The following is a 21,661-nucleotide window of genomic DNA, read 5'->3' on the forward strand; positions in this document are numbered from 1 at the left end:
TAAAGGATGCACATAAATAGATGCTATCTCATATATCAAATTATTTAGAATAAAACTGAAATTCATGTTAATTTGCATTATCTCTGCACATTGTCCTGTATAAGCCCATTGTCCCTTTACTAACGAAGGCGTTTAACATAATCTAACAAGCAGAGGCTACGGTATCAAATTCATTACAGTCAGGACCCATGAATTCACACATGAGATGATGACACTAAACTTTCTCCTCGTACCAGCAAGCTGAACATGATTTCAGTTTATCCCCAGGGCACATTGACTTTAGGCAGGCTTAGCAGAATCAGAAGCAGAAACCCACTTGAAAAACTGACAAGCAGGTCCCTTGTTAGCAGTCCAGTTGCCACAACCGAAGAAGAAACAACCATGATTAGGTCCAGGGTTATTGTTCATCCGCTTCATACTTGTTGCCCCGCAATAGCAGTAAACATAAGGCTCTTTCCAAGGATTGCCGGCTTGGATCGGTTGAAAAGGAAAGACAGTAAACCAAGGGGAAGTATTGTACATTTGGGCTTGATAAGTTAGATAGCTTTCAGAAGCAGGGATCTGCTGGTACTGGGGAACAGCATTAGATTCATCAGCAACTTGCCACCAAATATAATTTGTTATCGATAATTTCAGTCCCAGATGCATAAGGTGAGCCAGCAGGCGAGCAGTGTTTTTAGCATCATCCAGTCCACAATGGGCACGACCTTCCCAAGTGAGCCCAGCAAGCTCCACAGCTTCTTTCAAGTTACGTTTAGCAGATCCAAACATACTGTTAAAGGGGATTTTCAAATTAATCCACCTGAGAAAATTCAAACCAAAATGTCATTACAAAGGAGAATTCTATCCAAGTCCAAACATCAAACTAATAATTACATCTTTTTATACAGCTTCCATAGTATTCATAAATGTAACAGACTGTCCAACAAGTTTATTTATAGAAGATTGACTTGCTCAGTTTCAGAATACTTGGCATGCTCATGATGTAAATTGAAACATCTCCAAGAATCCACACCCAGTTATGATACATTACAAGTACCTGACATGGGTTCTTCAATTCACTTAAAAACTCAAGTTTATGGTGATGGTATATACTGATAACTACATTGACTCATTAAGTAACAACCATTGTTAGCAAGACACTTGACGAAATTAAATAGGTTCAAGGTAGAAAAACACAGTAAGAGGATGAATGATTATTAATGCCAAGTCACTGTCTTCATATTAAGCCTGTAATCAGTTAAGTATTTTTGTGCAACCCACTAGTTAAGCACATCAAGACTTGGAAGAGCATGCTAGTAGAATAGAGACTTAGAAAGTGACTCCCCCAAAGCAGGTTCATCTTACCTAAATAAGGCTTTTCAATCAGATAGATAGTGTCTTCAGCAAATTCAATGGGATCTGTCACCAACAATCTAAAAGAAAACTTATTTACAAAAAGATGGTTTAGCTAAAAATTTGTATATGGCTGTAATCAGTGTTATAGAGGTCCTAGTTGCTCATTAACTCATTCCAAGACTAGAATTTTATTGATGTCACAGACTCCCCCCCCCCCCCAAAAAAAAAAAAAAAAAAAAAGAAATCTAATTTTCTCCGATACTCTCTAATTCCCAAATTTGTATCATTATCCTTTATTTTATATACTTTCTTCTTTAGCCAGCTCATACTTAAGCGGTTGACCCATAATTTGAAGTTTGCAGCTTATGATGATGATTTCAGCTAGAAAGTCAAAGAGAGATGTATCCATGCAGGGCTCTACACAAAGAACAAACTAAAAACTATAACATAAAATTCTGTTTCATCTATTAAAAGCCTGAGATTTAAATAAAACAAAATGAATGTAATCGATAAATTTTCTTTTCTTACCGATTAAAATATAGTGGCTTTTCTATCTTCTTGAATCGGCACTCTGATTCCAACATCACTCGACAATCCCAGCTGGACCAAGTAACTACAGCAAAGTTTGTGTTCTTGATGCCCTTGTCTTCAAGCCATTTGTCATGCATGAGCAATGCTTCACTCAAAGTAACACCTTTGTCCACCTGAAATCAGTTTATAAAATTCAGTCACACAACTGATACAAGCAATTCAAACCAGTGCATCATTTAAAATCATCATGGCATGCTAATGAATAAATAATAATCATTATAATCCTAAATTAAAAAACTGCAATATTCAAAATAGGCCAAAAGGCAATCCTTTGACAAATTTGAAATTCTTATAAAAATTGGTGCACACGCTAAGCTACTCCTGTTCTTCAATTCACCTCAAATACCCATGTCGGATTGCACATTGTTGTCCCACGACCCACTTATATACTTCGTTCCAGTTCCAGACCAAAATCATTCAGAAATATTATATAATGGTATGTTTAGTCTAACACTTGTACATATATCTGGGTCCAACACTTACACTTCCAGCCGAGGCTCAGTAACATTAATGATAACATAAAGGAGCTTGTCTTAGGAACAAAATGCAATCATTTTACACTTTTGGTAAGATTAAAAATCCAATGTAAATATTTTCTTTTATGCAATAAAATTAGAAGATTAATAACTAATATTCTTAGAAATTTATTGTAATTTGTGCACAGTAAGTTATTTTTCAAAACTAAAAGGAGATATTTCAGCTTAAGTTTGCTTAGGTCTTTTTCACGAACAAACAAGGGGGAATATTTCATGAATCATGCAGAGATTTAAGCCCAGAGTTAATAAAGTGTGAGAACTGCTTGCTTAAAACAATAATGAACCATGTAAATCTCTTAATTCCAAGTGTTCTAACTTTCCTTAGACAGCTAAAGAAGTTGGTAAACAGTTTACTATGATAAACCCCCTTTAGAAATTTCATCTGTGATGCTCTTCCATACAAATCCTTGGTGATGCAACTCCTTTTGTTTGGCCTAAGACACATCAATTGGTCTTGCAACAATACAGTTCTAAAAGCTGTTTGTAAGTTGCTTCACCAATTGATGTTCTCATCATGTGGTGTATAGATGAGAGGATGTCCGAAGGTGCGTGATATTTTACACTAGTTTATTCCACATAATAGGTCTAAATTTACAGAAATTGCCATCAGGCATTTGTTAAATGCAGCTACATCCACAAATCATCAATGCATCTTTGCTTCTAAAACATGCAAGGTTTTTTTTTTTTTTTTTTTAGGTTGTTGGTAGATAAGGAGAAGGGCCAGAGAAAAGGAAAGTGGTATGGCCAAAATGACTATTCAGTTTCCACTGAAAGTTGATGGGACAGCAAAAATCTACACATACACTTTCATCAGCATTAATGTTAAAATCATACAGAAAAAAGATGTTCATTGCCAAAACCAGTACCAAGATGAGAACAGCATCAAGCTATCACTTTTGCTGACATACAAAAAGACACCAACTAGAAGACTTGATTTCAAGATCAATCAAAATTCACATAAATACAAATCATATACAGAGTATTCAAGTGATGAGAACTGATATTGTATAAACATAGTAACAAGAGGTGTTATTAAGCAAACCTGAGACTGGTGAATGCCAGTAAGATCTTTACAGAAGTTAGATAGAAGCTGATTATGAGTAGGACGCACATAAATCTGAAAACAGTCCTCCAGTTGTCCAGTTCTACTGTTCACCAGCACAGATGGGAACTCAATTATTTCCTGCGGATGAGGGTTTCTTTCTTTATCACAAGTAGCCTCAAAATCGATGACCACAAAATACTCAAAATCTTGGAGCATATAATCAGGTGAGTAGCTCTGTGGAAACATCTGAAAAGGGATCTGGGGAAACCAGTGAGCTTGGAAGTAGTGCGCATAATTTGCTGGGTAAAAGCAGCCATCAAATGGATGGGACTGGCCATGCACATCCTTCAGAATAGTAGGTGACATTGCTGGCCAAACATAATGATCTTCCTGTCTCACTGGTCTACCACATCTATCACTCGGGACTGTTAATTTATTATGACTCAAGGCTCCATAATCGGAGACAGCATTTGCTTGCTTTCCACCATAAGTATAATTGAACTCCATAGTCTGTCCACTGAAACTCCTCGGAAAAGTAGGGCCATACAAAAAGCTTTTAGCTTGGACGCATCCAAGGGATGCTTCAAGGCCCTTCTGCATAGCGTCTGCAGGGAAACACAAAAGTCAGCCATGGAACAAATACAAAGAAGACAATAAGTATCATGCCTTTGTTGAACCTTATTTGAAAGAGTTTAAGGCAAGATATAATACTTAGCCAAGCTATTATTTAATACAGGAAAGAACTAAGCCAATAAACAAGCAGGTATCGTCTAAACTAGGAACTTTTAAAATTTCTTTACTTCCTTTTATATCAATAAACTCAGATCTAATTAATTGTGTTGAGAAAGGGAAAATCCGATAACAGGAGGTAGGCATCAGAAGTAGAATCAAAGAATTGGTGCAAAGATTCAGGGGATAGCCAACATCAATCAATGAATAGAGCGACAGAGAGAACAACCAACAAGAAAAAGTCTTGAACAACCAACAATACTTCTTAGACAACCATAGATACCCTGATGGTATGTTGGGCTATCAAATGAAAGGCAATAACTTCAATCAAGGTTACACATAACAGGGGAAAAAAAAAAAAAAAAAAGCCATCAATCGATAAAGAGGCTAACAGATCATGCAGAAATGTCAATTAAATTAAACCCTAATAACATTGAAAGCGACACAGATCATTTGGAATTTTAATAAAATTCTGTTTATGGGATTCAAACATCAAGGAATAAGTATGTCCTTTGACGATCAAAGAAAATAACATAAATAGGTGTAAAAAGGCTAACAGATCATGCAGAAATGTCAATTAAATTAAACCCTAATAACATTGAAAGCGATACAGGTCATTTGGAATTTAAACAAAATTCTGTTTATGGGATTCAAACATCAAGGAATAAGTATGTCCTTTGACGATCAAAGAAGATAACGTAAATAGGTGTAAAAGAGAAGGGGGGGGGGGGGAGGGGGGGGGAGGGGGGGAGGAGACAGAAAAATCAACAGAAACAATCGATACACCTGAAGTTTCACCAGGAAAGCGATCAACAAACTTAAGCTTAAAGTCATCTTGGAGTTTAAAGCGCTGCGGAATTGAGGATTGAGAATTCTTCATCTTCAACAGATCTATCACTTACACAAATTGTTATAGATCTTGAGAGAAAGAGGGTAATGTAAAGGATGAAGTGGTGCGGGGCGGATATTAGGTCTATATAAGACAGGGTGAATGCTCAACGGAAAAAAGTTGAAACGTCAAAATTCAGTTTGGCAATTGATGCACAAGGAAGTAATTTAATGCTAAAAAATATACTACCTCCGATTTTTTTTTTAGTTGCAACTTTGGGGTATTTTTTGAGAGATAATTCAAAGTTGCAACTAAAAAAAATCGAAGGTAGTATATATAAACAACTACGGATACACAAAACAAGTCTATTTTTTTCCAAAAGATCAAGTAAACAAATAAGAGTAGAATAGCCTTCAACCAAGGCCAAACACTATGAATCTAATATTTCTAATAAATAAAATTTAATGGTATACAATAGCCACTTATCAATGCTGATTCTGCCCATAAAACCTGAGACTAGATATGAATTTTGAACAAAAATGACAAACACGAGATATAACAAAGATGCATGAAAGACTGTCCAAACCAAACCAATTAAAGCTTCCATCATGACAGATGGGCACTCCAAAACACGGAAAAAAAAATGAGATTCCTGGACTAATTATTGTAGATTTATTTCCTATTGAGATTTTGGATAGAAATGTTGGATCTCATCCTATTTCAATAGATATAAGATAATGTTGAAGGATATACAAGTGAATTAATATCATGTTTGTAGCTTATTTGCTGCATACTTCCTCCATTCTTTTTTAGTTGGCACATTTCATTTATCATATTTACCAATGCACAAATTCACAATCAATATATTTAATTATTAATGTTGAAAAATTATACATAGTTGATATTATGAATATATACATTGAGATGTTTTTAACAAGATCACACATGATTGTATTACATCATAAAAGTCAATCACAAAAGCTAATTAAATTAGAGTACCAAGTTACTATATTTTGTTGTTGTTTTGGCTGATAAGATATTGTTTAAGAAAATAAAAAATTTACCTGAACCATATAGAACCCCCAAAAAAAAAATTCAAGAATTTTAAAAAAAAATACATCAAATGGTTTTGGCATTATGGTAGAGTTGGTGATTTCAAACTCAAAATAAAGAAATAGAGAAGGGGGTAATTACAAATGCTTGTAAGTTCAGACACTACCCAACCATGGTTCCAAAGCGCATTCAACAAGTGGTTTGATCCTTTTTCCGTTTTGATTTAGATAGGGCAAAGGGAGGAAGGAAAAAGATTGAGTTAAATTAAAAAAGAGCTGCTCACCCCATTTTATACCAATACTCCAGTGCTTCCGATGAAGCTCTTCACTCTTGCCTAGGTTGTGGTGGATTTAACAGCTTTTCACTAAATCTAAAAGATTTAGGTTGTCAATTCGTCACAGTAAAGTGAATGATGATAAACTCAGCCCATATTTCAGCTTCCTAGCGCTTCTTTCCCTTCATCATCAAACATAGCCAACAAATTGTGACAGTACATTAGCAATCTGTCTACTGCAGCTTATTTCTGGTATTTAAGTACTGAGCAATCTGATAACTTTGACACTTTGCTCATAACTATAATTATAAAATGAAGCTCTAACATTCTTGTTTCTCTATTGGTGATACAAAGATCTTAGTGTTATACAGAACAACTGGTCGGATCCAAATCAGTCATCAGCTGCACTATTTCGTTGCTGCAATTACCAAAAACCTCTACCCAAAAAACAGCCCTCTCGCTCACACAGAATTTGTGAAGGTCTAGCTAGCGGGTCTTGTCATCAATGTCAAATACAAAAGCTTCACAAAAAATATTGTGTAAGAAAAGCATAACTAACCCCTATAAATATAAACTATCCATGTGAATTGTCTGCAACTCCACATACTGAACCTGCGTCGTCTGAATACTTTGTACCCAAATCATCCAAAAGAAAAAGGTTAAGTTTCTAATGCATTGAACAGGAAGTGGACTGCAATGCATTTCCAAGGTGCCCTGATTCCAATTATGAACGTTGAAGAATAGACAGCTCTTGGGACACCCCAAAAAACTATGAAAAATAAATTTTAAAAAAAAAAAGGGATAGAAGGGCTAAGAGGCTAACACAAAACAGCCTACATTCGGGAAACTTTTCTTCATAAGCATATGTTGATGTGAGGATATAGGTACATCCGTACATCAAGATAGAAAGCTGTATAATAACTTATCTACACCTGCTACAATTTCTTCAGTGAGCAAAATGCTCAGCAACCCCAAAAATAATTAATGGCTTGAATCTATAAACGATGAGTCAATGATGAACAAAGTTCAGCTATCCTTTACAATACCTATAAGGTATACAAATAGCCAGCAACATATGCCAAACAAGACATCATTCATCCAGAACACAACACAAGCTCACAAATTAACAAATGCTAATCAAATCCAAGTCTACTTATGTCAGCTACACACTCATCTTTTTAACTTACCACTTACAGGCAAAGGATATAATCTTCATCACATAGCTAACCTTCAATGTCGACCCTATAAAATGCGCAAAACTAAATTATATACAGCCACCTGTAGCCTCCGCCATAAACTCATGACTCCTTCAACTAACACTAAAGCATCAAATTCCATCCTTGCAGTAAGCATTCATAACCCCAAAAAAATCAAATCAAATTACTTCTAATAACTCATTCAACAACCTCGAACCCCAAGAGAAGGTAATTCACTTCCAAGAGAATGAGACATAGATATGCAATTCTTTTAAACTCCAAAGATAAGAAAGGGAATTTTTTCTTTGAGTAGTGCCCAATGTCACTTAACCCAAACACAAATAAAAGCTATATAACTCAGTTGAATCATGTAAAACACGGGAAAGTGTCCAAGCGTCTAACTCGACTATATTATGAAAAGATAGGTCCAATTTGAAGTGTCTAAAGTGTCCACATCCATGTCCGCGTGTCAAAGATCTAACACATAGGTAATTGAGGTGACATCCAAGTAAACATAAAATAGAAACTTGATCAGTGAGAAACCCAGATAGTAATTCCAACTCCAACCCCAGAAAAATCAAAAACCCATGTAATTAGAAACTACAAACACTGACATTGTCACAAACATAACTGTAAAAAGATCCCAACTTTCAATAAATTCCAAAAAAATTGAAAAAAAAAAACACAATTGCTAATTTTAATAATAAATAAGAAAAATATAAGAATTTCTAACCTCGATTATCAAGGGCCATCATGATCTTGTGAGTCAAAAAGGTTAATTAGCGCGAACATCAGATCTCCCACCAAAAATATTTCTAAACCTGTAAAATTACCAACAATTTAACAAAAACCCTTTTTCTAAAATCACCCACTAAAATATCAACCAAATTACACCAGAAAATCACATTCGTATTTACATTGATTTCTTAATATTGTGTTAAAATCTAATGGAAATACAAAGAAAATTAGTAAATTGGGTGAAATTTTGCTCACCAGTTACGATTGTGGGGAGAGAAGGCCACAGAGAAGGAAGAAGAAAGCTTTGTTGTGACATGAGATTTTTGGATTTATACCCCATTATATATAAAAATAAATTATAAATAAATAAATTTATATTTATTATTTTTATTGTCATTTATTGGGATTTAATTTATTTTTAAGATTTTGAAGAAAAGAATCAGGAAGATGTAGAATAGGAAACAAAGAAAGAGTAGACCCCACGAAACTTGGGTTTTTATTTTATTTTATTAAAAAAAAATCTTTTTTTGAGGGTTTTTTTATTTTTTAAAAAAATAATCAATTAATTTTGCGTGTAAATTAAAGGGTATTCATTGTTTGGAGTTACTTTCGCTTCACTCTTCTTGCAAGGATGTATGTACTTGCCTTTATTTTTCTTTTTGGAAACTTGCCTAAAATTATTGACCAACACTTTTGATCTTCATAAATCGTAGTAATGGAAATTAAATTCTTAATTTTATAAAGTTATGCTTTTTATCTCTATTTAATTTGTACATTAGTAAAGGAGGTGAATTATATTATCGCAACTATGAAGTAATATGATAAACTTATGGTTTACACTAAATTATAATATTAATAAGAGATATAGCAATCGAAAAAGAGTATTAAGTTCTCATTTTATTAAAAGATTGAATACACAAAAAAGATATAATTTCATCTAAATTTTGATTATTGTCCCCTACATATGCTTTTTTTATCTATGTCATGATGAAAAGAAGATTTTTGTTTACACGAAAAAGAAAGGAGGTGAATGCTAGAATTGTCCAAATCTATATATTTGATTAATTGAATATTTACTTATCTCGGGTAGTTGAATAACGGCCCATGGACTGACCCAACAATCCAACATAGCCTACTACTCGGTTTTCAAGTACTTGTTTACGCCACGTCGGACAAATATAAACTTGAGTTACGAGGTTTATGACACAAACACTAACATAATTCACCCATTGTTCTATTCAAGCAGAAACTTTTTTTTTTTTTTTGGTTGGTGTTCCACCCTTTGGGCTAATCTGGATTCAGGGATTAATTATGGGTGGTTAGGTTTCAGTTCCCTCCTAATTGTTGTTGCGGGGGATCAAACACAGGTCCTCTCTACCAAGTGTAATCCCAATCACCACTACACCAACATCCAATTGGTAGCGGAAGCTTGTTATCTATGAATGTAGAGAACTTTGTTGAAGATGTTGCATCATAATCCCCAAATCGATGTTGTCTCTATAATGAACTAGGAAAGATAATAGGCTACCACAATAGTGTATGTTTTTTTAATAAGTGGTTATTGAGTAGTGAAATCAACTGGTACATATACAAAGTTACAAACAAACTACCTAAAAAAAATTGTGGTATGGGTTGCACACTTGCACTGTTGCGTATTACCTAAAAAAAATTTCGTTAGTCTACAAAGATTAGACTTTTTTTTTTTCTAAATGGCAGATTCGAACTTATGATATTGTGAACTAAATTGGAAAAATTGTATCACCTATAACAATAAAATTAGATAGTATAACTAGTCAAAATTGGAATACTAGCACAATTGCATCATGAACACAATACACAACCAAAAAGCTTTGCTCAGTCTTCCGAAAACAATCTTAGTTTGAATTTATTCTAAAACAATCCCGCATTTGACATTAATACCCTTTTAACAATCCTTTTGACTAATAACTCGATTGGAGAATCAGCACAAGTCAAACTGTTGAGGATGGCAACTCCAATTCCCTTCAGAGGTCGCACTCTCGCTCACTCGTCAAGCTATGTTCTAACCATATTTTGGGATAATTTAGCCCTAAAATTGGGTTATTACACTAATTAAGCATTTTAATTGCACAATGTCATACCAATTAGGTCAATATTGAAGCTAACTAAACAATCCCTAAAATTGACACTTCATAATCCAATTTTAGCTCCTAAAACATGAAAATTGAAACGCAATTTGATTATAGCAAGAATAAAAATGCAAAAAATAGAAGTTGAAGAGAGAGAGTGCCTTGGAAGAAGGAAGAGTTTTGGAGAAGAAGCAAGGAAGACCGCCGCGAGACTGGTTGGAGTGATAGGAGAAAGTTCGGAATACAACAATGGTGGTTTTCGGGGTGGTGGTTATTAGAGCTAGAACTTGTAATTTTTTTTAGAAGAATTTGAATTTAATTTATACTATAGGTTTGTAAATTGTATAATGGGGATAAATTTGAAACTAGTTTCAATTCATAAACCAATTTGTGATGTCTAACATTATCAGATGAAAAACAAACATAATTACAACAAAAAAAAAAAAATTGATTTAGAAAGAATAAAGTTTATGTCTGGTGTGACAATCTCCTCGCATACAATTGTACCTAGTGATTTTCACTTGAACCCCTCAAAATATAAATTACGAGTATCAAACAAGTATATCTCGCAATTTTATACAGTAGTAATAACGAGATAGTATTATAGACTTATTCTACTCCAATTCCTTGTAAATACTATATACGGAGTAATTTGAAGCTAATTTTAATTTCCAAACACTTTTATGTGATTACATATCACGCATCAATTTAACTTACGACATCATCTCGGACACACATTAGTTTGGAGCTTTAAAAGGCAAATAGGTGGAGTCTGTGGAGAGAGTCGAGGGGTACTTTGGGAAAACAACATTAACAAACTAACAATCCCCTTTTTTATGGGAAGTACAGTGCCTGACAACTTCAAAGTCAGTACAAGTTACAAAAGGTCAAAAGCAACAGTAGTAGTACAAACTGAAAGATAACATGAGTACAAGTTTCCAAAGCTAGTACCATATCATCAGCAGCAGTACAAACTCAAAGATGAATATGTTGTACAACTCCCTAAACTAAGTACCATATTATATCATGCAGTACACTGGACTAATGGAGTACACATGTACTAGATTTCCTAGTTGCACTATAAATTCCAACACACAAATCCTCAGCTATAATCACCAGCAACCATTCATCACACTATCACAAGATTAATTAAGAGGTTCGAGTTACAGGTGGCGAAGTCCTACAGGAGCGATATGAGAACACATGAATGAGGCATTCTGCTGCCCCTTCCCAAACCAGATCACCAATATATGGGTGATTTGGATTCACGTTTCTTGGGGAGGTTGCTATCCTGTACTGCTCATGTGTTCTCAGGTCGCCCCTGCCGGCCTTCTTCCACCAGACGATTTAATACAGCTATCGGCGTTCAAGATCCACGTCACTTGACATTGGCCGAGAGGTACTGGCTGTTCATAAAACTGCAATAACTGGTACAATTTCTTCAGAGGTACATGTCATTAAGGTAATCTTAAAGACGAGCATGCATAACAACAAATAATTTATCATTGGAAAAAACTGTGGTAGCAAATAACCCAACGCAAAACCAAAACTAAACTCTAAAATGTGATTAACTTACAACAAAATTCGGATACGAGTAGTCCATTAGTCAACTCATCTCATATTCACTAAAATGCTGATGCGGGATTTGATGTCTTGAAGCTCTTGGTATCCCACCTTTTGCCAATCCCCACCAATCAAAAGTAGACCTTTTATCCCATCAGATGTTGCAATAGAATTTGAATTATCTGACTTGCAGAAATCGGAATTCTGAATCTCTCTCATCATCTCCTTGCTCGAGTCATTTATTGTCTCAGTATCACCGCTATGTTTCCTTTTACTGCAACTCTTTAATTCGAGATGTTTCTCGGAATCCGTTGAGTTCAAAGGCCCCTTATTTTCACAATCAACAGCATGGTCAAGGACAGGTGGACATCCCGACGAACCTACATCACGAGGCAACATTCCTATAGGGCATGGTTTCCATGATTTAGCAATGACCCAAATATTTGAATCTTCCACAATGTCATCTTGACTGCTACGGATACCTGCATTGTTAATCTTACGACGTTTAATCAATTCCAATTTCTCAGCAGCTTCATGAATATACTTGTCTTGACGTATAAGATCATTGGGGTTCACATCTGAAGCACCATCTTCAGCAAGTCTTGGATAAAGTTTAATGAGGGAAGACAATTTGCCAAGCTTCTCACTCAGATAGCTATCTCGAACCATTTCTGCCAGCAGCATGGCTGAATCCAGAAGGTCCCGGTTATCAGGGTCTGCGATGTGAAAGCATCTCCTCACAAGCTCAATCAACGATATCTTAGGAAGATAACCCACGTCATCTGTTACTTCGTGTTGAAATAATTTAAGACCTTTGAGAACTAGCACCAGGCACTTAAATAGCGAAGATAGAACTCCAATTCTTTGCATCTCTGGATCATACTGCAGTAGGCTGATATGTTCACTGCCTAAAGATGCATAAAGTGATGTTTAGATAATCAACATAAAAAAAAATAAAAAAATAAAGAAAAAAAAAGAAAAAAGAAAAAAAAAATGGAAGATCAAATTGATAATGTATTTATATCAACGGATAACTATCATATATACACTGAATTATACTAAAATTGAGTTAAACACTTAAACAGTCTAATCTTGTTGCCCCGTTCATTGCTAATTAACCGTATAACAGCAAAAAAAAAAAAAAAAAAGACAATAGTTTAGTCTTAAATTACTTGAGTAAGGCTGCTTTTAAATTGATCTGCCCAGCAAATGTTGTTAAATTAACAGAATATGGCAATACGCTTGTAATAAAAAGTTAAAAAAAAAAATAATAATAATAATAAAATAAAAAATCAAATCAGAGGAAAAGAAGAGTACTAACATCAGAGAAGGCATCTAATTAATCCCATCTACTAGATAACCTTGATTACAAAGAGACATAATTGCATAAAAACACTTGTATGTGACAACAGATCACAATAATGCAGTATTGGAGTACCAAGATTAAAATTAGGCGGTCAAACAATTTGCTGCCAAGAAAAATAATAACAATGAAGAGGTGGTGTCAAGCTAAATGCAATAAGGATGTTTCAGCTGAAAAGGATCAGAATGGCCCTTACCAAAATGGTATAAATCTAACTTTGGTTTTAACAGAAGCAAAAAAAGTTGCTGATATCTCTTATTATCTCTACACAGAAAAGGACATCAGATCAAAACAACAAAATTAAACGAAAGGCTTAGTAATTACCAAAATCATCTCTAATGAGTTTTCGAGACTCAATCATGTCAAGAACTGCTTTTAAGAGACTCAGAAGTAGCTCTGGTTCCTTTTTGGAGACCTTACTTATCACAGGTTTCCATTCATCAAATACAGCCTCAGCAACATCTAAGCTCAACTTAATCTGAATTTCTTCTGGAGCTTTCACCAAGTCTATTGAGTTTGATGCATTAAGTAAGAACTCCAGCAACACTGCGACCACATCTGATGAAAAGAAAGAATATAATCTAACAAGGCTTTTTAAAGCCCTCTTTATCTGCTTCTTAGATCCTGAAAACATCAAGAAAACAAGTGTCATACTATGCTAAGGTGTAGTAGTTTATCATTGTTATAGCATTTGACAAATGCAATCAAAATCCAAAATACCTATTGAAAAAGAGTACCAATTCTAACTGAAAAAAGCTAATTAACCAACCAAATCAGTAATAAGATTGTGTATACACCATTAACAAAAGAATTTCATAGTTGGAAGGTGATGAGTTTCGGGGAAATTTTAGGTCTTACAGGTTCAACTACAAAACAAATTAATAGACCCTAGGAATTTAACATTGTGTGCATTTGCGTATGAGTGTGTTGGGGGGAGCAGTTGGGAATTTCTCTTTCATTTTGTTTCTGGCATATCACCTGTTTAAGAATGTATACATGACAAGATATAATTTCATTTTATTAAATTATAATATACACAAAATTGTTAACAGTTGATAAAATTCACAAAAAGGTGACACAAGTTGGGACATTAGATGGTATGTATGGTTTCTGATCTCCAATTCGGCAAGAACCAGTGCAAAAAAAAAAAAAAAAAAAGATGACAATAACAGTAGAGGGTTCTGAATTTTGCCAGGGGCGAAATTGAAAATTAAAATGTGTGCAATAGAAGTCAGAAAATACTTTCAGATGATGAGAGAATCAAATAATATCAACAGCACAGAATCACATACTTGCATACACATAACATTGTTTTGTCATGTCATTGCAATATAATGTTCAAAAAGGTGAGGGGCTGCATACAGTACATTAGTACAAAGCAATCCAAAAATGACTTACCTACATATTTAGAGGATTGGACTTTCTTAGCCACAACGGACAAAAATTTATTGCGTCTGTGAAAAGCACCAACTATTTGTTCACGATGTTTAAAACCTATATGAGAGAGGCTATATCATATCAAGCCCTAGCCGCTATACGAAAGTATGTAAGCAAATTGAGACATTATAAAGCATATACAGCAATGCAGATGCGCTCCTTATCTAATACAAACTACACAAATTGCATACCAAACACAGGATCGAGAAGAGGCATACTAAAAGGGCTGTGTTCATGGCTTTCTGAAGATAGAGGCATGAAGATTACCTAAGATGGAAGTAAGATATACCAGCAGGCCCATCATGTCACATAAAAGAGCTATTCACTAGTACAGATCAGCAAAAAGCTAATTAATTAGCTATAAGTTAAATTACAAGGGAAAATACCTGTATATCCTATGTGCTTGTTTAGATGCAAGCAAATATAGGGGGGACTGTGAGTTCCTAAGTGCATATATGAGATGTTGTTTGGTTGGCATAAAATGGTTGAAATGGGGAAGTGGAGCATCCTTGAGAGGTTGGAATTCCCATGGGACATGGGAAGTGGCTTACCTACCCTCCTTTTGGTAATTCACAATCCCCATGTCAATTCCCATGAACTACAATATCTACAAATGCCTAAGTGTCAACCATACTACCAAAAGATCAGTGAAAAAACTTACTCCAAGTACATAACTATGCAGTCTGATAATAATGAAGCAATGTTTAACTATGAAGGTGTGTAAGGGTTCTATCAGCTGCAATGTCTGAAACTTTAACTTTTGCACCCTCCTCCTTCATTTACACAGATAATTGACATGCCTATGGGATAACATAAAAAAGACCACAACAATTAGATAGAAACAACCCCAATATACAATCATTAGCTCTTCCATTAGAGCTTAAAAGTTAGAACCTTAGACCAAAAGAAGTATCCTGACCTCTCATGTCTGCAAAAGTGCAAATCAAAAACATTTCCTTTCAAATGCCATCTAAGACCCAGTAAGAAAATCCAAAACTATTAAACTTAATAAGTCTGTTCCTCTCCCCTGGCCCCTAGGTGCCTAGTTTTTTTAGCGCTCCCGTATGACCGTACCTATAAATTGAACTGCTCATGGAGTACTTTCTTATGCAATCAATCAATAGACCTCAAATACCTAACAATGGTAACAATCTCCAAGTTTCGGCAAAAAAGTTAAAGTGAATCTAGCTAAGCTATGATTTAAGAAAAGACATGGTGAGCACCTCAGGTCCTATAAGACAAAGGTTTTCAAGATAAGCAAGGCAATACGGCAATCACAAGATACAAAGTTGGCAACAATATGATAAATTATCCTGACATCATACAAAACCAAAGAAAAAAAAAAGTGGAGCAATGGTACACAAGAATTCTCCAGAAGGTTACAAGGTTGATGACATACGGTTCTCCTTTACTTGTGAAGAATTTGATCCAGAGCTGTGCTTGACTTTCAAACTGACGGCTAGATCACGTAGCTTGGACCTGATTTCCTTCCTGACATCAATACTTTTCCCACTCAGGTATGGAATAGCATTCTTTTGAGAATCCCAATAGAAGGATTTCAACCAATTGAGTGCCTGGATATGTTAATACAGGCAAGACATTAAAACAACTACTCAGTAAATATTAAAAAATGATTATGCTATAACACATATCCAAATATCATGAATAAGCATCTGACAACAAAGACAGCTTATCAATACTATAAATAATGTGCTGGGTTATCATATCTTGTAAGCTTTAACAGAAGCTTCCATAAAATGTGAATCCTACACTATGAAGTGCAATGTAGCTTTTGAAATGTCAGAAGGCTGACAATGAGCACAAAGAGGTCAGAAACTCACTACGCAAATGCAGATCCAGGAACAAATAAGCTCATGGTGTACAGCCAAATTCATCCTTACTAAATACTTTGTATAAGTTTTTTTATCGTCAACCAACCAAAGAAAAGTGCATCTTAAGCTTTCAAACAATAAGTTCCTCATTCAGGCATGCAATAGGTAGAAGGAAGGTCATACCTTAGTAGAAGCTAAACGAAGTATCCGAAGGGAAGGAAGCTCCCGGTGTGAACCCTCTACATAAGGCGGAAAAACCAACTAATATAAGTCAGATTTCATAGGCATTACAAGAAACAGAAAAACAGCACAAGCCCAACAACCAATGGGACACAACCTACCAATCTAGCCTAGAAGACAACCCATAATTAGTTTTATAGAATAAGTCAAAAAACATATGGGTAATCGCATACTTACTACAGATTACATATTAACTTGACAACAGAAGAAATGAAATAGTGAATTATAGCCAAATTGCATTTCTCACAGGAATTTTACCATGACGAACATCGACCAGCATGCGTGGCATGCCGATTTCTACAGCTCCATCAGCTATTGACATATCAGGTTTGCTACGTGTCTTCTCAATAACTCCATTCACAAGCCTTATAATAGCAAAGTAAAGTAGGTAAGCCAACCATTACACTGGATATCCACTGCAAATAATTTGCAAGTACAATTAAAAAAAATGAGCCAAAGAAAAAATCATGAATTCCAATATTCCATGTACCATCGAATAGCATAGACATATGCCAAGACAGTTGGAAACAGCAGAAAATTAGCATATGGTTGTATAATTGTGCTTAATTCTCTTTTAAAGCCAAACCATGAAGAATTGTGTAAATTACATAAATTTCCTGTGTTTTATACTTGAATAAAAACAGTGGAAATTTGGTACTCCTCCCCAGTCCCTCCATGGCTCCATCCCAAATTAAGGTCCCATTTGACCCAAAAATCTTTTCTTTAAATAAAATTCACATTTTCTCTACTATGTACAGTCTTTTTTTTATTCACCTTCACTAATTTGATCAACCAAACTCCATTGTCTTCTTTATTATTCACCTTAGATCATGTCTTCTTTATTATATCCATTATTAAATTCATTCATAATCAACCAGACCCCACTATCTTCTTTTCGTATTCACCTCTTTAAAAAAATAAAAATGTGTGCACAAGACAAGCAGAGGGAATACTTAATTATACTTCCTTTGTCGGCAAAACTTTGGAAATTGATAGTTAGTTAACTGAGGATTTGCACTTCGATTTCCTCTTAATTAACCAAACCATGCAGAATTGTATAAATCACTTTTCTTTTTCTATAGTCCATGACATAGAAAAACTAAGCAAGATAAACCAGTAATTTTGACACTATCCTAGAGTTTTCCACAACTCTACTTTTCCATAGATTTTCACATAAAAGTGTTCTCAACAAATGACATTCAAGAGGCTAAGCAATCACAAAAATGTAAAATGACACTAATGTTCGGAGTATATAATTCCAATTAATCGTCCTGTCAAGCTCACCTCATAATAGCCATGGTATAAAGCATGGCCAGTATATCCTCTGAATCCGAAGCTCCATTACTTAACTCCTCCCTGCAATCCAATTAACAAAGAGCAATTAATGAAACAACCGCCAATAAGATACATAATCACAAATTCAAATGCAATAATAACTTATTGTTGTCAATTTACAATGTTACATTCCGGTTTCGATTCAAACACTCCTAACAAACTTTACATCGCGCCCATAGTACAACCGGTTATACCACGCACACGGACACACGGTACAACCTCACTCGATTTTATATTGCTCATTCTCTTATTTAGGAGCTTCCCAAATAAACACAGCTAGTTAGCCTAATTATACAATGGAAATCAAACTAAATTTCAAAATTAGAAACACATAATCACCTAAAATAAGGATCTTTTTGCTGAACTTCGACAATCGAAGCCGTAAATTCAATCACAATTGGTAAACATCCTCTGCATCGCCAAGCCGCAATCTGCTCCTCCCCAAAAAAAAAAAAAAAAAAACACAATTAAATCAATTTATGCTGAAATTGGAGACTATAATTGTTAATTTGAAATTGATAAAAAGAGGAATTAGGGTTTTTCATACTCTACGAAGAGCTTTGGCAATGGAATCGGGAGAAGAAGAGAAGAGAGAAAGTCTGACGAAATCCCATTCTTCCCAATTTAACCATGGAACCAATTTGTGATTTTCGTCGAGGTTATAGTTCGTCTCTTGTAACCCTAGCACTGACTCCATTGACGAAGTTCTTCAAGAGAAGCTTTCAAGCTTCAATTTGGTTGATTTACTGAATTTCTTAAACCCTAAACCCTTCTTTACCTAAACTATCAACTCTAATCTTAATATTTTTTTTATTTTTTTTTTATTATTATTAGGGAATTTTGTGTAAAACTACGTCATTTGTGAACAACTACCATTTTTTTTAATTTATTTAGAACTACCCACAAGTTTGGAAAAGTTTGGGTAGCACTACCCACTAACGTTTTTCATTCCATTAAAACGTTATTTTAGCCCATTTTTTTACTTTTTTCAATTACAATGGTCAATTAATGCTAAAATAAGCAAAAACCCCAATTCAATTAAATCCCCAAACCTTAGAAATTAAATCCCCAAATAATACTACACTCATGAACCCTAATATAAATTATGATTAAAACCTTAATTAGGTTAATTAAGGTAAATTAAAACCTTTATACAAATTGGGAGAGTTAATTGGGTGACAAAAGTGGAAAAAGTGATCTCCGATAACGTCTTAATTGGACGAAAAATATTAATGGGTAGTGCTATCCAAATGTTTTCAAACTTGTGGGTAATTCTACACAAATAAAAAAAATTAAAAAAAAAAGGGTAGTTATTCACAAATGACTCTATCTTTAGGGTAGTTCTACACAAAATTTCCTTATTATTATTATTATTATTATTAACATATACTACGTACTACGTATAAGAAAAACTATCCTATCGAAATCACTCTTACAGACTTACATTGTCTCACTATTTAGTACTCCGTATTTACTACTCCGTAGTCAATTGAATTCAATGGACAAGACACTTTGAGAGTGGGTTCGGCTCGAGATTTTAACAAATTTAATTTCTAGCACCCTTATTCACAAACTCACAATGTCCATGCACCACGTTGAGTTGTTAGGTGAACTTATAACTACTTAGCTCAAAACAACATACTCCCTTTGTCTTTATTTGTTTGCCCTATTTTTCATAAAAAAGTGTCTCTCAAATTTTGTTCCATATCATATCATAAATATATATAGGGCCATAATTTTACTCGCACAAAATTACTCTAGATTCCACCACTTTTTTCTCTTATCAATTTCACTCAAAACTTTAAAAAGCGACATAGGGACATAGAACAAAGTATTAAGAACACATGGACTATACACTAAAATCTCCCTCCGTCCCATAATATTAGGTAAGCAAATAGAATCTGAAGTACCTACCTTTGTTTACAAACGAGCACTCGACTCGTAAATGGGAAATTCATTGTACCAACAATTGTACATACAAGGTTAATTTTTGTCTATAATGTAAGGTATAGTCACATAGGCTAATAAGTACTCTTCGACTCTTTGTTGTACCAAGCAAAAAGTGTAGATCGATCTTGTAACGATATTCTAGTATATAAAGTCAAATTAGTTTCAGAAAATGATATAACAAAAGATAAAGTCGTTGCTATATATCAAATTAGTTAGTGATGGAGGCTGATAGTTTGTATGTCACTACAACACTAAAAACATAGATTATATAGAGTTCATATTAAGGCGCGTGTCATGAAATGTTTTCATTTTGTGTTTTTTTGAATTAATTTATGGAATATAGCAATTTTGCTTGTATTATGACTTGCTTTTACACTTTTATTACCCAAATACATTATTATACTAGAATTTGCTAAGGGAGTGCTCTAAGGGCCTGTTCTCATACGTTGAAATTCAGTTCAGTTCAGCTCAACTCAGTTCAGTTCAACTCCTAATTTCCTTCTCTTATAAAATATTCATTTCAGTTCAGTTCAGTTCAGCTTAGCTCAGTTTAGTTCAGCTCCTAATTTCCTTCTCTTATAAAATATTCATTTCATTTCAGTTCAATCAATGAGAACATGACCTAAATGTGTTTGAAGATGAATTAGGCAACAAACTTTTATCATGTTGTCATTATAGAAAAGTATATAATGAATTAAGTACTTAGGATTTGAATATTGGGGTTTTGGAGGATTGTGGTGAAATGTTACGAGATACTCCCTCCATTTCAGAATACTTGAAACGCAGGGTGGACACATAATTTAAGGAAACTATAAACGAGTCCATTTAAAATATTTGTTTATTATAAAATGATTTTCTTTTGTATTTTTATATTATAAGAAAACAAAAAGTGAAAGAGGTGGGGGTAGCGAGGTAAGAGAAAAAGTAAGATTTAGGCTCTGTTCACTTCACCTTAAAATTTTTTTAATAAAAATAATTCAGTTCAGTAAAAATAAGTAGATTTGAAGAAGAAATATAATAGAAAATCAAAGTAAATAATTTTAGTTCTGTAAAAATAATTTTGATTCAGTAAAATTAATTTCAATTCAACAAAAATAATTTGTGAAATGAACAATTTTGTAATTTAGGACGCCCGATAATGAAAACCGTGTCAAATATTTTAATACGAAAGGAATATAAAATTAGATTTCTTACCCCTAGTGGTATCCTTTCGAACTCAATTGCGCGCCACTATAGTGTCGAACTGATGCGAAGATAGAATCTGGGTTTCTCACCGTCTCCATCAAAAGGCGATCATTCTTCCTGATTTCGGCGACGAATTATCGGTTTCACACTCAAAACTACTAAATTCCTTTGCTACTTTATTATGTTGATTTATACATTGCAATTATTTTCAATTTTAGGTTAAATTTGAAAACATGCCTTTGATTATGACTACATAAATTACGGTTTCATTGGATAACGTTTTGAGAATCTCATGTGGTTTTTTCTTGGAATTTTGATT

General features: G+C 34.2%; 2 protein-coding genes across 5 annotated transcripts; both read right to left on the reverse strand.

The window, feature by feature from the left end:
- Positions 1–7: 7 nt before the first annotated feature.
- Positions 8–8,686, reverse strand: LOC110700987. Of its 2 annotated transcripts, none has more exons than XM_021878551.1 (5): positions 8,585–8,686; positions 8,325–8,412; positions 3,508–4,115; positions 1,867–2,042; positions 8–802 (listed from the first exon to the last, which is right to left on the reverse strand). In XM_021878551.1, the coding sequence occupies exons 2-5, from the start codon at positions 8,344–8,346 to the stop codon at positions 280–282; spliced, it is 1,329 nt and encodes a 442-aa protein (XP_021734243.1). In that variant the 5' UTR covers positions 8,347–8,412; positions 8,585–8,686; the 3' UTR covers positions 8–279. The 2 variants fall into 2 exon arrangements, with proteins under 2 accessions (XP_021734243.1, XP_021734244.1); XM_021878552.1 differs by lacking the exon at positions 8,585–8,686 and adding an exon at positions 6,405–6,577.
- Positions 8,687–11,273: 2,587 nt separating this feature from the next.
- Positions 11,274–19,109, reverse strand: LOC110700988. 3 transcript variants are annotated; one of them, XM_021878553.1, is made up of 9 exons: positions 18,755–19,109; positions 18,547–18,638; positions 18,157–18,228; positions 17,131–17,237; positions 16,816–16,871; positions 16,200–16,374; positions 14,762–14,857; positions 13,688–13,987; positions 11,274–12,908 (listed from the first exon to the last, which is right to left on the reverse strand). In XM_021878553.1, exons 1-9 carry the CDS (start codon positions 18,902–18,904, stop codon positions 12,049–12,051), a joined length of 1,908 nt encoding a protein of 635 aa, XP_021734245.1. In that variant the 5' UTR covers positions 18,905–19,109; the 3' UTR covers positions 11,274–12,048. The 3 variants fall into 3 exon arrangements, with proteins under 3 accessions (XP_021734245.1, XP_021734246.1, XP_021734248.1); XM_021878554.1 differs by lacking the exon at positions 14,762–14,857 and having other exon boundaries at positions 18,755–19,101; XM_021878556.1 differs by lacking the exon at positions 18,755–19,109 and having other exon boundaries at positions 17,131–17,288; positions 18,547–18,567.
- Positions 19,110–21,661: the final 2,552 nt, after the last annotated feature.

This window comes from Chenopodium quinoa, unplaced genomic scaffold (assembly GCF_001683475.1).
Source record: "Chenopodium quinoa cultivar QQ74 unplaced genomic scaffold, ASM168347v1, whole genome shotgun sequence".
NCBI classification, from domain to species: domain Eukaryota; kingdom Viridiplantae; phylum Streptophyta; class Magnoliopsida; order Caryophyllales; family Amaranthaceae; genus Chenopodium; species Chenopodium quinoa.

Coding starts and splice junctions, on each gene's coding strand:
- LOC110700987 (XM_021878551.1), bottom strand. CDS start 8,346: ATGATGGCCCTTGATAATCGAG. Junction 4,116..8,324: donor GATGGCCCTTGATAATCGAG/GTTAGAAATTCT, acceptor GTTTCCCTGCAG/ACGCTATGCAGAAGGGCCTT. Junction 803..1,866: donor AAGCCACTATATTTTAATCG/GTAAGAAAAGAA, acceptor GAATTTTCTCAG/GTGGATTAATTTGAAAATCC.
- LOC110700988 (XM_021878553.1), bottom strand. CDS start 18,904: ATGGAGTCAGTGCTAGGGTTACAAGAGACGAACTATAACCTCGACGAA. Junction 17,238..18,156: donor TATACCATGGCTATTATGAG/GTGAGCTTGACA, acceptor TGCTATTATAAG/GCTTGTGAATGGAGTTATTG. Junction 16,375..16,815: donor TTCGTTTAGCTTCTACTAAG/GTATGACCTTCC, acceptor TAACATATCCAG/GCACTCAATTGGTTGAAATC.